Source organism: Delphinapterus leucas, chromosome 15, assembly GCF_059928025.1.
Source record: "Delphinapterus leucas isolate spDelLeu-1000000601 "Yukka" chromosome 15, BTC_Dleu_Yukka2, whole genome shotgun sequence".
Lineage (NCBI taxonomy): Eukaryota > Metazoa > Chordata > Mammalia > Artiodactyla > Monodontidae > Delphinapterus > Delphinapterus leucas.
The window spans coordinates 52,525,272-52,541,562 of NC_143143.1; the positions used below are offsets into that span (position 1 = coordinate 52,525,272).

Consider the following 16,291-nt stretch of genomic DNA (forward strand, 5'->3'; position numbering starts at 1 on the left):
TTGATGGTGTGGAATTATTTGTCTAGATATTATGCTTAGTAGAGAGGCGAAATTCATAGGGCTGTGAGAAATGTTGGGCTTTAAACTTGTTTGAACATATTCCAAGCCTGGGAATCTTGAAAAAAGCTAACCCTAACTTTCCTCACTTGAAATTATGTGGATGCATACATTTTTATACATTTAACTGTGTATAAAAATGGTGACAAATTCTGATGACTCCATTTTCTTTTTCTCTGAGTATGACAGTGATGGTCTATTTTATGGTGTAGGAAACTATTAACATTAAACATAAGATAGCCATCTTATCTGGTCAAACCAGATCGGATGGTTGCCTCAGATGTTCCCATCCTGCTGGCTTTCCACTATCATTCATTTTGATTACCATTGTCTAAATTTTCACCTTAGATTCCAGTTTGTCCATATAGCATTACTCTTTCAACTTTGCTGTTTCATCTCTCCTTCAAAGTGCTTCATCTCTCTTCCCAAATTAGTTTTCCCTTGACTTTCATATTTCAAAGCCCAAGATGGTAGATATCATGGTTTATGTTTTCTATTTGTAATAAAAACAAGAAACAAAATAACTTTAAAGGAGGAAAACCCCTTTTTCTCTCAGCAATTAGGAAATGGTTTATTTGCTGGAGCAGGAGAGGCGAGCCCTCCATATACTATAGTCTTTGGGGCTCATTCATCTTATATAATAGCTTTTAGTGAAGCCAGCAAATGTCGCGGGCACTCATGGAGGATGAAAAATTAAAGAAAACAGGCAAAAAGTATCCAGGGGAAAGAATCTGCCTGCCTTCCTCATTTCTTCTTTAGCCTAGAGCAAAATCACTCAAAATCATTTTTCTATGTGTAAGTTAGGAGAAATGAAATCATTCTAACCAAGGTGGGTCCTGGCAAGCAGCACTGATTCATCTGCAAATCCATGCAGGAGCCTGAGAGTGGGGTGAAAGGGGGTGGGGGGCTTCCCAAAACTCCTTCAAGCCTTGACTTTGTCTCAGATCTTTTCTGGGACGCTGGGGGAGCTATGGGAAGGGAAAAGCTGGCAAAGAGTGGAGCGGCTTAAAATTCTGCATGATTTTTTCCAACTGTTTTGTAATATTTTGGGGTCCCTTCAACATTTTCTGCTCTTGGAAGATGTCCCTTCTTGGGCCCATCTCAACTCATCACCAGGTGATGTGGTTTGTCTATTAGTAGTCTCCTGAAAGCAACACTTGAACACAAATAGGTAACTTTGTTTTTTTGCGGTATGTGGGCCTTTCACTTCTGTGGCCTCTCCCGTTGTGGAGCACAGGCTCTGGATGCACAGGCTCAGCGGCCATGGCTCACGTGCCCAGCCGCTGTGCGGCATGTGGGATCTTCCCGGACCGGGGCACTAACCCGTGTCCCCTGCATCAGCAGGCGGACTCTCAACCACTGTGCCACCAGGGAAGCCCACAAATAGGTAATTTTAACCAAGGAAATTTCAGGGCCTTGACAGGATGATGGAGTTGGTGTCCCTCAGCATTCCTTGGGGCACAATGCTCAGGTGACCACCTACTCCACTTATACACAGCCTTCCTCACCCCTTACCACCCTTCACCCCGTGCTAGTTGATTAATTACCTCACACATTAAGACTCTCAATGGGCTCGATTCAGTATTACATGCTGAGGATAAAGCAGTAAGCCAGATGAAGAAAGTTCTTGTCCACAGGAGCTTACATTCCGGTGGATGCACATTGACCTTGGGCCTCCATAGTGCTGGTGGGTTGAATTGATGCAAACTGGACCCAAAACAATTGGCCCACTGGAGGCCTTTAAGAGGAAGCAAAGGGGTGTAGCAAAACAGACAGAACACCTCTTCAACCCTAGAAATTCTAGAAACCTGGTGAGACACAGAAGACTGGTGACTTCCAAGATGTGGACTGGAAAAGTACCTCACAACTTCTGTGAATTACATGGTTCTGCAGTGAGTATTCTCAGCTTACTCAGCCTAAGTACTGAGTAATTTAGGGTCAAGACACAGATAATGAGAATGAGGTTTCAATGCCACCTTTTCCACGAACCTTGATCATTCAATTTTGTTCAGCTTTAAAGAAGGGAAAAATGTATTAATCAACTTTCTCTGGAGGAGAGAGGATTATTATCAACCACCTGAGGAGTTTTTATTGCAGCACACATTGCCTATCTAACATCCCAGTTCCTCCTTTGCTGTGTAACTTGCTGGGTGGCCTTTCAGTCCTCACCCTGTGTCATCAAGCTGATCACGTGGAACTAAAAATAGATGTTCTGCAGAGGTGGTGGCGGCTTTGGCTTGATGGGATGAAGGCAATCAGTCTGAAACGTCTCATTTGATTCAAATGAAGATGGCAAAATAAACAAACTTCAGATAAGCCCTTGTGACACAATGACAGAGTATTTTAAAGACAGTTATGACATTTATACCCCTCCCCATGCCACAAGTGTAGCAAATGGTCATTCACAATGACACCTTTTATCTCTGTACCCAGCCCTGACAACCACGATTTGGAGTTCTGGGGACACTGGCCACTTATGTGACCAAATGGTTGCTTGGAGGTATTTCTGGCTAAGACTTGGGGCTCTAATACTACTGTGTCCACTCCCCACATAAAAAAGGACAAATAAAGTCAAATAGATAGAACCACCCAGAAGAACAGTTTCCTATCGCAATTATAACAGGAACAGAGAAAAACGTCATCTTGCTAGGTTTCATGGGGCCTGACCTGATTGGAGTTAATTTTCAAAAAAACAGTACTTTGTTTCTCTTACACATTAACTCAGGGTATCTTTCTAAACCGTGATCTGCACATATTTTGCGGCTTCTTGTGAAATTATCATTGGTGGAATATAATTCTCTGATTTGGGTATTTAGAAGTCCTGTAATATTAGAAAAGGAAGCTCTCCTCGTCCCTCGCAGATCACTTAGAGACTCGGAAAATTGTGTGGTTTTCTTTCAAATAACAGATGGTAAAAGTGAAATCATTCCCTCTCTTTAATATTTGAGAAGCAATCTACACTTACCAGTGGCACTGGCAGTGTTCTTCTCGTAGGTGTAAACGTCACAGGATCATTCAGCTCATTTGCACAACAGGTAAGTAAGCTGCTTTTTCTCTTGCATTATGAAAAGCAGCTAATTGTCTCTTGTTTTTTGAAGATACACACACACACACACACACACACACACACACACACACACACATACCATTTCAGGAGATCCACAGGCCTTCTGAAACTTAACTACACACAGAGCCTTTCCAAAAATGGCTTGACTATTTAAATATGTTTACCATGCTGTGTTTTCTTCAGACTTAAATTCCTGCCCTCCTTCTTCCTTTACCAGGATGCCTCAGAGGTTAATAATAATTCAGTTAAATTTCTTAAAGATCTCTCGATATTACAAATGAATGGTAAAAAGTATGATTACAAATACTGTGGTGTATTTTATATACATATATACACACATTCTGTAGGTTTATACATATATTTCATGTGTTTTTATTGTTTAGAATAACTAATTTCGAGAAATTAAGATGCAATATGATCATCTTACTGGACTTATTAATTCAGTGTGTTGAGTTGGTGGGATTCAATAACAGCACAGGACTTCAAAGCTGGGTGATGAGCAGGTGTCTTCTTTCATCAGTGTACCTCCTCTTGAGGACTGTATCACCCGATTTATGATAAATTAAAATCAAGGTCCTTGTTGGATGTGAAAATGTTGCAGGAAGGGGGACCCCTTCCAGGGCTCGAGAGTGGGCTCTTGTCTAACACTTGGAAAAGAATTGTCTGAGGAGACAATCATGCTAACAAAGCAAGAGACTTTATTGGGAAGGGGCGCCCGGACGGAGAACATCAGGGGAAGAGAACCCAGGAGGACTGCTCTGCCACGTGGCTCACAGTCTTGGGTTTTACGGTGATGGAATTAGTTTCCGGGTTGTCTCTGGCCAATCATTCTGACTCAGGGTCCTTCCTGGTGGCGCACGCATCACTCAGCAAAGATGGATTCCAGTGAGGAGGATTCTGGGAAGTTGGTAGGACAGATCACTGGAGTCTCCTCTCCTTTCGACTTTTCCTGAATTCTTCCGGTTGATGGTGGCTTGTCGCGTTCCTTACCAGGACCTCCTGTTTAATAAAACTCATGCAAGTGTTTACTATTGGGCCTGGCCAGGGCAGGCTGTTTCAGTCAGTGGTTTCCCTAACAAAATGGATCCCACCTTTTGCCCCACTTATTTTAACTCAGGAAACCTATGAAAGAGGTTTATTATTCAATTGGCTCGATTATTTTTTCAATCTTCATAACTTTTTCCAAAGTGGAGGTCCCATAAGAGCAGAGTCCAAGGTTATAGTCAGCTACTGTTTTATGTAAGACTGTGGAAAAAAATCACTTAAATTGGGGGATGGGATTGGGTGGGGCTTGGAGAGCTATTGGAATTACCTGACAAGGTTAGTTGTAATCGCTCTTTGGAAAATTTCAAAATATGGAGGACTTTCTAGAGAACGTACATTTCCCACTCCATTGATCTCATCTAATTTGGCCTAGGAATTGCATTTTGTGCAATTGTTGACGGGTGTCTGTAATGCCATCCTCAAGGCAGGAAATAACGTGTGTGGGAAGCAAGAACAGTTATTTAAGTGACTGCGCCACCTCGTGGACAAGCCTAAAGCTACTGCCTGGAGATGGAAGTAGCTTGCCTTAAAAGGGGAACCTTGCCTTAAAAAGGGGAACTGGATATTTGAAAATGTTCTTTCTGCCACACACACACACACACACACACACACACGGCTGATGCCCCGCAGCTCTGTGTGTATGCTTCATAAAAGCTTTCATTGTTTCCTCAGCTCTATGTAAATATTAATGCCTTCCAAGGCCAGCGTGCCAACGGCTGCTATTAAATCTTTTTCTCTCATTCTAATAATACACTTAGAGATGATTGGTAGTAAAAAACTCTCTTCAAGGCTTCTGCCTTTCCCCCATCAGAATGGAGATCAAAGAATTACGCTGTGAGGGTCAGTCGAGAAGAAAAGACTTCCAGCAGCAGAGCATGTGGTGTGACAGAAAATCATGACAATTATGATGTTCAAAGAAATTGCAGAGAAATCACAGTTAAACTTCTTTATTATGCTTGCAAGGGCTGGATGTTTTTACTTTATTATGTGAGGAAAGGTTATATTACAGACCCTTAGCTATTCCTCAAGGCAACAGGAAGACAGAACTTCTTCTGCTACAGGAAGTAAGCTTCAGTTAAGACTTGGGAGGTTCAATTTATTTTGGTGACTCCCTTACTAAATCACACTTCACTGTATTATTAAAAAATCTTGATCTATCTAGAAGCAGAGTTAAATCTAGGTCCTGAAAGGTAAGTGCTAGTTAGGTACGTATATGTGTGTACTCACATATTTATTGCCTTAGTGCTCATTAGAAATGGGGCTGTATTTTTTTCAGTTTTAATCAGTTACTAATGAGGAGAAAATAATCCTGAACAAATAAGAGACACAAATTTTGCTGAGAGAAAAGAGAACTAGTTTTCCTGTAAAATTTACTAGTTTGATTCTTGGTTTGTTAGTAACTTTCATTGCTACACAAAAGTATTACAGAAAAAGTAATTTAAGATAATGTTCAGGGGTCAAAAATTCAAGCCAAAAACTTGTCTTTGCCAAATAACATTGTTCATGAAAATGCTCAATTAAACTAAAATAAAAACTTCCCTTATCATCATACTTCAATGGATACTGAATTCAGATCAAGGATTTTGAAGAAACCACATCAAATTTTAAAAGTAGTTCCCTGAAGCTACTGTCTGTAAGAAAAAATACTGCTGAAGTAGACATAGGATATCTTCTTAAACTCTAATCTAACCTCCATGCCATTCTATACCATCTTGAAAATGGCTTGGAAGAAGTGAAATGAAAGCTATATTCACACAAAAACCTTTAAGTGAATGTTTATAGTGGCATTATTCACAATCACCCCAAGTTGAAAGATTCCGAATGTCTCTTATCTTGAGAATGGATAAACAAACTGTGCTACCTTCTTACAGTGGAATACTAGTCATCAACCAAAGAGAACAATTATTGATGCATGCAGCAATATGGGTGAATCTCAGAAGCATTAGGCTAAGTGAAGGAAGCCAGACTCAAAAGTCCACATACTAGAGCTGACCTTTGAAAGTGGGTTTGAACTGAGCAGGTGCACATATACAGAGATTTTTTTCACTGAAACGGTGCTACACGATCCATCGTTGCTTGAATCCGTGAATGTGAAACTGGAGATCTGGAGGGTCCGACTGTAAAGTTTTTTCACTGTGCAAAGGGCTGACCCCCTCCACCCACCCCGCCCCCCGCCTTGTTCAAGGGTCGACTATATATGATTCCATTTGTATGATATTCTTGCAAAGTAAAACTATAGGGACAAAAAAAAAAAAGATCAGTGGTTGTTAGGGGATTGGATGGGGGAGAGTTTCACTACAAAACGAAATGGGGCAAATTTTCAGGATGACTGAACTGTTCTAGATCTTGATTGTCTGGTTACACAACTTCATGCGTTTCTCAAAGGGCAAAAAACCGTACACTCAAATGGTTTAATTCTATAAAATGTTAATTATACCTTACTAAGAACAATGGCTTGAGAAATTTATTATTCATCTTATTGTTAACTCTCCATCTTAACAATTAAGATTTACCGCATTTCCTTGAGCTTTGTAAAGGACTTTGCTTGCTGGGAAAAATAGAAGAATATTTTCTCTTTCTAACTCAAATTAATGTCAAAGCTTTGGTTATGCTTTTGAAATTCTAAAAACTTTTTTTCTTTTTCAAAAATTCTAGGTGGAAGCTTTATCCACGAATGCTCCGGAACGTTGCTGAAATAGACCTGTCGACTTCTGTTTTAGGGCAGAAAGTCAGCATGCCAATCTGTGTTGGGGCTACTGCCATGCAGTGCATGGCTCACGTGGATGGGGAGCTTGCAACTGTGCGAGGTAGGAACAAGGTTCTCACTCAAAGGGACAGAAATGGGCTAATATTTAGCAACTCTCTTCTCTGTATGCATCAAGCAAACACTTCCCTGGATGTCTTTATACTCACAAAAGTTAAGCTCATTGACTGGCATCAAAATGCCTGTTCTGGAACGTCCTGCTCTTCTACCTTCTAGCTGTACGACTCTAGCAAGATACTCAGTTTTATCAGCTGTAAAATGGAGATAAAAATAGTACCTACCTCCTTGGGTTACTGTGAGGATTAACTGAGTTCACATATATAAAGTACCTAAAACAGTGCCTGGCACAGAGTTGTGGCTCAATGACTTTTAGTCGTATTATGAGTATCAATATCAATATCTCAAAATATCGAGGTCTGAGAAATGGACTCACCCGTGGTCACACAGCTAGGCAGTACAGAGATGGACTCAACTTCATGGCTATCTAATTTCAAAGCCCTTGCTCCTTCCCCCAAACCACATGATTCTCACCATCAAAGAGCAAATGCAGTGACTTGGTTGGTTGTGTTTTCTGCCATGGTTTTGGACCATGATTCATTTACTGATAGGTTATATTCCCAGTAGAGCATTTCCAACTGCCTTAGGAGGGAATGATGAGAAATTCAAATACGATATGCAGAAATTCCTAATTAGGGCTAATTTATTAACTTCCCAGTCCTCTAGCAACTATGAACGTTTGAAAGGATATGTGCAGTGATAAATCTCCCCACATTCTGCTTCAGAAACACATATAAAAGTTGGTAATGAAGTCTATCTGATTTTTTTTTTTTTTTTGATGCTGAGCAAGGCAGGAAATTCAGGACCAAAGAGCAGGAACTAAATACTATTTTAAAACATTTTAATTTTAAGAATTAAGGATCTTGTGGATTCACTTCCCTCCTTGAAATGTCTTTCACAAAATACTGCCTGGACTGTCAGCATGACACAGTGAGGTTGTGCTAGAGAGACTTAGGTTAGAGTCTGGAGTCCCTTTAATTCTAGGACCACACACAGATAAGTGTGGCCACAGCCATTTGTCTACAGTAATCCTGAAATATGGAGAAGGAGAGGGAAAAAAGGGAAATGTATCAGTCTATTTAAAGTTAGGATAAGAGAGGACTTTCCAAGAATGTTACAGACAACAACCAGTGAAACAAAAGCAAACAAATCAGCACACACACAAAAATGGAAATTTCCACACTCTCAAATATCTATAAAAATTTAAAACAAATGACCAACTAATAAGAATTGAAAAATGAGACTGCAAAGAGTTAATGTCCTTCCTGTGTAAAGAGCTCTTTTATTTGAATAATAAAAGAACATATAACCCAAAAATGGAGGAAAAGATGTAACTGAAAAAAGACAGATAAGACATTCACAAATGGAGGCATAACAATAACAAATAAATATATGAAAAATATTCAAATTTTATCCCATCCATAATTATCAAATATAAAATTATGATAATTTTATTTTCTGAATATCAAATTATTATTTTAATATTAGATAGGGTGATTAGGTTACACGCATTGTTGAAAATGTGCATTTTCAAATACTGGTAGGAAGAGTGAAAAATAGAATAATCTTTTTAGAAAATAATTTGACACTATGTATCAAAGCTTTGAAAATATGAATTCCAAGTGATGCTATGAAATATCTTCTAGGAATGCCAAGGAAATAATTATGATTTTGAGGAATGACATCTTTGCAGGGATTTTCATGCCTGTTATTTTTACTAAGAAAATAGTCAGGAAAACACTCGAATGTCCCATATTTGGAGATTGGTTGCAAAAAAATAGGATGCATAAATATGGGCTAAACACTTAAAAATCATATTATAGAAAGAGTTGAGTGGCATGGCAATATGTTACAATATAATAATTTTTAAAAAGCAGTTACAAACAATAATAAGGTCATATAATATATTTATTTTTGAAGACCAAGAACGTAGATCACATTTTACAAATTTTTATTTATGAGTGATGGGACTATTCCTGACTCTATAGTCTTCTTATTTTTGGTCCATATGTATACAATTTTCTTTGAATTATTTTGCAAGAAGAGACCAATAAAAGCTAAATTTAAAAGAAGAGAGAAAACTGGAGAAGGAACCATGGAGTGGAAGTGAACGAAAGGAAGTGAAGAAGGCAATAAGCAAAGCTCACTTGGTAAAATGCCCTGGAGCCTGTAAAGTATTTTTACATATATCATTTTATTTGCTATTTGACAGGTGTCACTGTCCCCATTTTATGGGCAAAGAGCTAGTTCCATAGAAAGCAGGTTTTCATAGTTAGTAATTGATAGGACTTACTCTCCAAATCACCTCTGATGGCTCCTTACTTTTGCTGGGGGTGGGGTGGAAAGAAAAATGAGAAGAAAGGTTACTTAGAAAGTATAATTTGACAGCCTAGGCAGTACTGTTTTATCTAACATTATTTCCTTCTAGCACTAACCATGAAACATTATTAAATGCCTATTGGAGTCTTATCCCTTTAGAGTTATTTATTTATAAAATGATTACCATGTTCCAGGCACTTTTCTAAGCACATTACAAGTATTAAAACATCACATCCGGGCTCCCCTGGTGGCGCAGTGGTTGAGGGTCCGCCTGCCGATGCAGGGGACACGGGATCGTGCCCCGGTCCGGGAAGATCCCACATGCCGCGGAGTGGCTGGGCCCGTGAGCCATGGCCGCTGAGCCTGCGCGTCCGGAGCCTGTGCTCCGCAACGGGAGGGGCCACAGAAGTGAGAGGCCCACGTACCCCAAACAAAAACAAAAACAAAACATCACATCCGCTGAACAGCCCGAAGAAGTAGGTACTATTATTAAGCCCATTTTATACAGGAGAAACAGAGGCACACGGCAGATGCCCAGGGTCACACAGTTCATAAATGATAGAGATGGGATTCAGACCTAGGCAGTCTGGCTCCATAGTCTGGGCTCTTAACCACCTTGTGCTGCTTTTAATTTCCAGAAAATCCCATAAGTATCATGAAGGGAAGCCCATGTATCTGTAAATCACATTCCCTAAAAGTAATTAATTTGTCACTTAAGGTGCACGCAGAGCAGACCTCGCCGGGGGAGTGCAGGAGACTGAAATACTTGATAGACATTAGCGTAAGGTAGAACAGGCAGAACAAAGAGGATGTGGTGACACTGAGGACGCAGAGGAACTGGCAATGAAAGGTTATACACACCAGGTTGGAGAAGCCAAGATCCTGAACACATTCCTGTCAGGGCAGTGACATGACTGTTTATATTCCAGATTTGTGGTAGAATCATCCCTCAAGGGTTTCAACATTCTTAAGGTTTTCTCCGACATTCCAATTACTGTTTATGGATTGATGGTCTTTTTAATATTAAGATTAATCCCCCAAACAGGTGGTGATCAGCTCATAACAAAGAGTCTTCCTTGGCTGATACATTTTGATGGCGGGATGGATAGGTTACTTGGAAGGAAAGAATGTGTGCCTGGAACAGATGCTATTGGTGCCCAGGATATATTCCCTTATTACTTCCCATTTTTATCAGAACCTGCAGCTTTTTGCCTAACATTTTCTCTGGCAGCAGGAGCTGATGAATGGGGGTGATGGTTGGAAGTGGATGAGTGGAAGGGCATCTCTCTGGCTGGTGGATAAATACCTCAGCTCTCTTTGATCAGGGTAACTGAAGCATCTTCTAATCCCATCACCCAGGGCTTCCCTAATAAGACTGAGCCCGAGTTGCCTTCAGAAGTTACCTGCCCATTAGCACACCCTTCACTGGCTGCCTCCCACCCCTCTTTCACTTTCCTACTCCGTCAGCTCACCTTGCCCTCATTCCCAAATACAAGACTCAGGCTCATAGCATTGTCTCATTGTCAGTTTCTGGAAGAATGCAAACCAAGACAATGACTAACTGAATATTTGTACAGCCACAGGCAAATTTAAGGAAGAGTGGAGGAACACACGTATTTGGTAGACACCGGTTTCTTTTCTCAAAACTCAGAAAATCAACATGGAATTACGCAGCTGATGTTTGGTTTACTCTATCATTTCCAAATATGGAAACTCTCAAGCTAGCCTGATCCTTGGGGAAACTGTGAGATCTATGGATGGATGTTGCTGTGGAGGATTTTTTTCCCACCCTCCTAATTATCTGGCCCCTAATCAGGTTTTCTTTTTTCCAGGGTCTTTGTCCTTAGCTAGAAGGAGAAACTGGGGCCAAGTTCAGAGGATAGGGGTTAGTTAGAAGCCGTCTCTGGAGAAAGTGTTCCTGTTAGCCTGGTCAGTAAGAGTAGGTGAAATCAAATCCCCAGGGAATGGTCTGGCCTGAATAATTAGAATGAGCCTCTAGAAAGTTCTGGAAGTTGCTGTGGTACCATGGTCTTGCCTTCGCAGCTGGTTCTCCAGACTTCTTCACAGAGACTTACTTCAGGGGTCATTTGGCCTTTCTCCTCACCACTGTAGGACATGTCTGCATTTTGAACTAAGCCCAAGAGCAGAGCTTTCTTCTTTACATGACTGTGTGGTTGTAGAGTGACCAGTGGAGCTACTCTTTCTTCATTTTCTAAATGGCAACGAGTATAGGGTTGCCAAATAAAATACAGGGAACTAGTTATAGTTGCATTTCAGATAAAAACCAAATCATTTGTAACTGGTATCCTATGTTTATTTGCTACAGCCGGCAACCCTAGTTAAATGAGAGATCTTATCTCTAGGGGCTCTTGTGAGGGTCACATGAGATAAATACTAGGAAAAGCTTCCCAAAATGGGGCTTAATTTTTATTTGCCCCTGAGATTCCAAGTCCCTAAAATATTTCTCTCCCATACATTAAAAACTCACTTTCAGAAAAGTATACTCCATTTATAATATCTTAGTGGGAGTAAAAAATTGCTCTTTTTACTTTGTTAAAGATGTTTTTGTTTTAAGCTTTATGCAGGAACCTCAAAAAATGACTTTAAGGGCCAGGCTGGTAATGTAAATGTCCAAGGAGGGATGAAGTTAAGAAAACAATAATGCAAGCTCAGTGGTGGAGAGGGTACCAAACCTAGATTGCAGGTTCCATTGAAGGAGGGCAGCCACATCTTGGCACTAGCTAACTGATGCCCCATGGGAGTGAGGATGTGCGGTGGTTGCCAAATCTTCAAAAATTTTAAGAGAAGCCAGAAATCTTGATTTTTATGTGCAATGTCCTGGTTTTTAAATGTTGGCAAATAAATCAAAATTCTTTAAAACACTGTTTGGAGCAACAATGTGCGGGCCAAGGCAAATACTTTTGTGGGCTACAACTGTCCCCTGGGCTGTCCAGCTGGGGCATCTGATTTATGTGGAAATTCACCACTAACTAGTTTCACTCTCTAGGATTATGTTTCCTCACTGATAAAGTGAGCTGCTTACATGTGATCAGTGGTTCACTTCTGGTGTTGCAAGGAGGCTGGAGTTGTTTCCAATGATCTCAAGGAAGTTAAGTGTGTCACTGAGCACACAGCTACTTGTGTTGCTTGTTGGGACTGAAAAGAACAGTGCTTTAAAGAAAAAGTTCTGCTGCTAAGACAAAAACAAAAAGAATACTCAAAAGCATAAAACTCCCAACAGGAGTAGATGATCTTTACAATTTTTTTCAGCATACGAATAACTGGTTTTGTGCCCTTTTAAGATGTCATCAAATACAAAAAAAGAGACCAAAGTCAAGACCTGCCCCTCCTGACATTGCTGAAATCCCCCCTCTCTCCCTTACTTTCCACTCTATGGCAGCCCTGGAGGATATAGACTATGGAGTGAGCATCTGCCTACATTGGATTTTCATTTCTCAAAACTGCATTCTTGGGATAGAAGAGAACGATCAGATAATTACTGATCTCTAGATCTTGCTGAAAACAAATAGGTGTTTAATAAATGCTTACATAAATTTTAAAAGTGATACTTCAAAGTCTTGTGGAAAATGATGATAGCGACCGTTTATTTAGCAATTAATGTGTGCCAGGCAATTTGAATTTATTAACTCATCTATCCCTGACCACTCTTTTAAAATGTGTGAGCCCAAAGCCCTGAGGATCTTTCTATGACTCCTGTGCATGTGGAAACTGAGGCTTGGAGAGATTAAATACCTTGCTCAGGGTTATTAATCACTTACACAATGCTGTCTATAATACCCTGGTCAGTTGCTGATATTTCCAAATGTCATTAACTGCAGCAAGATCCCTAAGGCAAGCTGTATGCTATAGTCTTGGAATATTTACTATAAGTGTTCTATGTTTTTACAGTTTTATCCTTTTAGTTTTGAGAGTATGGAATAAGCCACAGAATATGAAACTTATTAGGAAATAAGAGCCTTGTGCAAAATTCAGGAGCGTAAATAAAGGGGCTTGAATTTTAAACAAATGAAAATTAAAACTCTTTTAAGATGGAAGGAAAATAACCAGAAAACACTCAGTGGAGAGCAGTTTGCTATGCATTGTTTTATGAATAAGAGATTTATTGCAGTGGATGATTTAGTCAACATTTTAATAATTGACCATTATTATAATATTTAAGCAGTCAGATAAATGCCTCTACTTATAATGGCATAGCGTTTGAAACTCTACTAGATTGGTTTTTGATTTTTTTAAGTTTTATCCTTCACATAAGCCTCAGGGATGAATACAGAATCATTTCTCCAAAATATTTAACATATTGAAGAAAATAGCAATAATAAACATAAATGCTAGTAGCACATAAGGGAGGTGGTCTCATTAGGTTAAATTTCCATCTTGCAAAATAAGTAGAACATTTCTGATTTCTCAAAGAACCAATTAACAAAATGCTTACTATAGCATTGAGGCTTTTAGGACATTATGGTGAAAATCTCTCTGGTTTTATGCACAGTAGCTGTAATAAAATTTTATTTTGTACTCCATGGAGGTATGCATTAGCTCTTTTGCTCCATTTAATCATGGGAAATCAAAAAGAAAGAGAAAAAAAGAGATTAAATATTTACTTATCCTTTTGCTTCTGACTTGTTATGTGGACAAATGCCACATGAGGGAGTGCTGGGACCTCAAATAGAGAAAAATTAAAACCCACTTAATGCATTCCAGGAATGCTCGGCATATTAGTAAATTCTTATTAAACTGTCAAAAAAAAAAAAAAGATTTAAAAAAGAAATTCCTATCCCTGGATGCAATTAGAGGCTACCACACAGAATTTGATGGGTCATAAAACCATTAAGTCTAAACACTTTCTTTTTGAGCCTAAAAGGCCAGAACATTCCAAAGTGAAGTTTTGGGACTCAGCTATGACTTGGCCACCTATTAAGGTGCAGGTGGAACAGATTGCAGAGTAACACAAAGACCCCAAAGAACTGAATTAGGGTGTAGGTGAGAGCTTTAGCTGTTGAATTTTCTGGATTTTCCGAGATTAAGTGATCAACCTTAACACTGAGTGAAAGACCATTCAGCAGGAAAAATTGTCATTTCCTTTGCTCCAGACCCAAACGATGTATTTTTGAAAGCTTTATTGATATATTTATGTGTTGTACTAGGTGATCAAGTAGATATACATTTCAGCATACCTACAAGGAAAATATCACCATTATTCTTAATTTTATCTAAATCCAGGAAAAGCACCAGATTTGCTTTAAATTTTACTCTTTCTGAGGTGAGTGCCTTTTATGCACCAGGTGCTTGGACTTTTCATCCCTATTATTAATCCTCGCAGTAGACCTGTGAGGTCATTATTATTTATCATTCTCCTCAGTTGACAGTGGAGGAGAAGGACACCTTTGACCAATGTCTAGTGTTGGTGAGTGGTTAAGATGAGGTTTGTTGATCTGTTTCACTCTAGAGTTTAACCCAGTTATTTGTCTTCATCCATTATTTTATCACTTTTACAGAGAAGAAACGAAAGTAGGGAGGAATAAAGGAGAAAGGATAGTTCACTAAAACTTTGTCCAAATTACATTAGTTAAACATTTGGAAGGGAATATCTCTTTGCATCACTGTAGTAAAAAAAATCAATTCATACCTTTTCTTGCTTTTATTTTCAAACTCTTTTATCTCAGTTTTGTGTTCTGGACCTTCTTTTTCAATAATCAAAAGTCAGTAGGGGCTTCCCTGGTGGCGCAGTGGTTGAGTCCGCCTGCCAACTGCAGGGGACACGGGTTCGTGCCCCGGTCCGGGAGGATCCCACATGCTGTGGAGTGGCTGGGCCCGTGAGCCATGGCCGCTGAGCCTGCGCGTCCGGAGCCTGTGCTCCGCAACGGCAGAGGCCACAACAGTGAGAGGCCCGCGTACCGCAAAAAGAAAAAAAAAAAGTCAGTGGACATGCTCTTTCTGTACATACACTCACACATGTTACATCTACATACACATGCATATATACATATATATTAATGATTATGGACATCTTATATATGCATATATATAAATGTATAATTCATATATAAAAATTTTCAAAAAGTGATAGATTCAGTGTTGAAATCACTTTGCAATGAGACAAACTTCATTAATCCAAAACAGCTATTAAAAAATTAGACTCCAGCTATCTTAAAGACCAACATCAAATGAAATAATTTCTAGTATTTTGCACCAGAATTTCAGCTATTGATCAGCTTCCTCAAGAGCATGAGATTGCTTCTTCTCAAATTATTAGTGTGCCTGGTGACCTTAAAGATGTGACAGTGAGAAGTCAGAGGCTGACATATATATTCCAATACTGAGGTTGTTAAATTGAGAGAGGTTGATTGAAGTCACCACGTGCAAACCTGATACTCCTTGAAACCATCGTTAAAAGGCATCTCACTGTGGTGTCATCTCCATGCCATCAGCCAGTTATGACAGGACCTGACGACTCAATAAAATGACAGAATAATAACCTGGGAATCGGTATAGTAAAGCTAATGTTTTTGTCTATTGCAGAATTCTGCCCCAGAGATAAAGTAGGAGCAAGGAAGGGAGGGCTAAGATGTCGTTGGACTAACTGTTCCTTGAAAATATTTCCATACAATGAAAAAGAGTTCTTGAGGTGTAGTGACATTATGACTGCTCAAGGTTACTGTTCCAAATTCAGACAATGAGCCATCATGAAAACACTGGTTTCTTGGCCTTTTGGGGCAGTATTTAAATCGGTTAAATTTTCTAAATCGTACATGAATATTTGTTTGACCACTTCTAAGTATTGCACTCATGATTATAGTAGAAGTTTTGTTCTTCCCTTAGATGACTGACTTCAGAACATTCTTTTTCTGGGTAATCTCAATGATAACTTTAGACATTAAGACAATAATGTTAATTGTGTCTTTAACAAACCTGTGTAATAATAGTTCCTGTGCAAAGAAAGGCAGACCCACTCACTGGCTGGT

The 16,291-nt window shown here is 39.4% G+C and overlaps 1 protein-coding gene across 1 annotated transcript in view; it reads left to right on the forward strand.

The window, feature by feature from the left end:
• HAO1 (hydroxyacid oxidase 1) overlaps window positions 1-16,291 on the forward strand; it is a 65,589-nt gene that overhangs the window by 368 nt on the left and 48,930 nt on the right. The window contains exon 2 of the mRNA XM_022556498.2: window positions 6,824-6,975. Coding sequence (XP_022412206.1) covers window positions 6,824-6,975 — 152 coding nt within the window. The remainder of the gene's footprint in view (window positions 1-6,823; window positions 6,976-16,291) is intronic.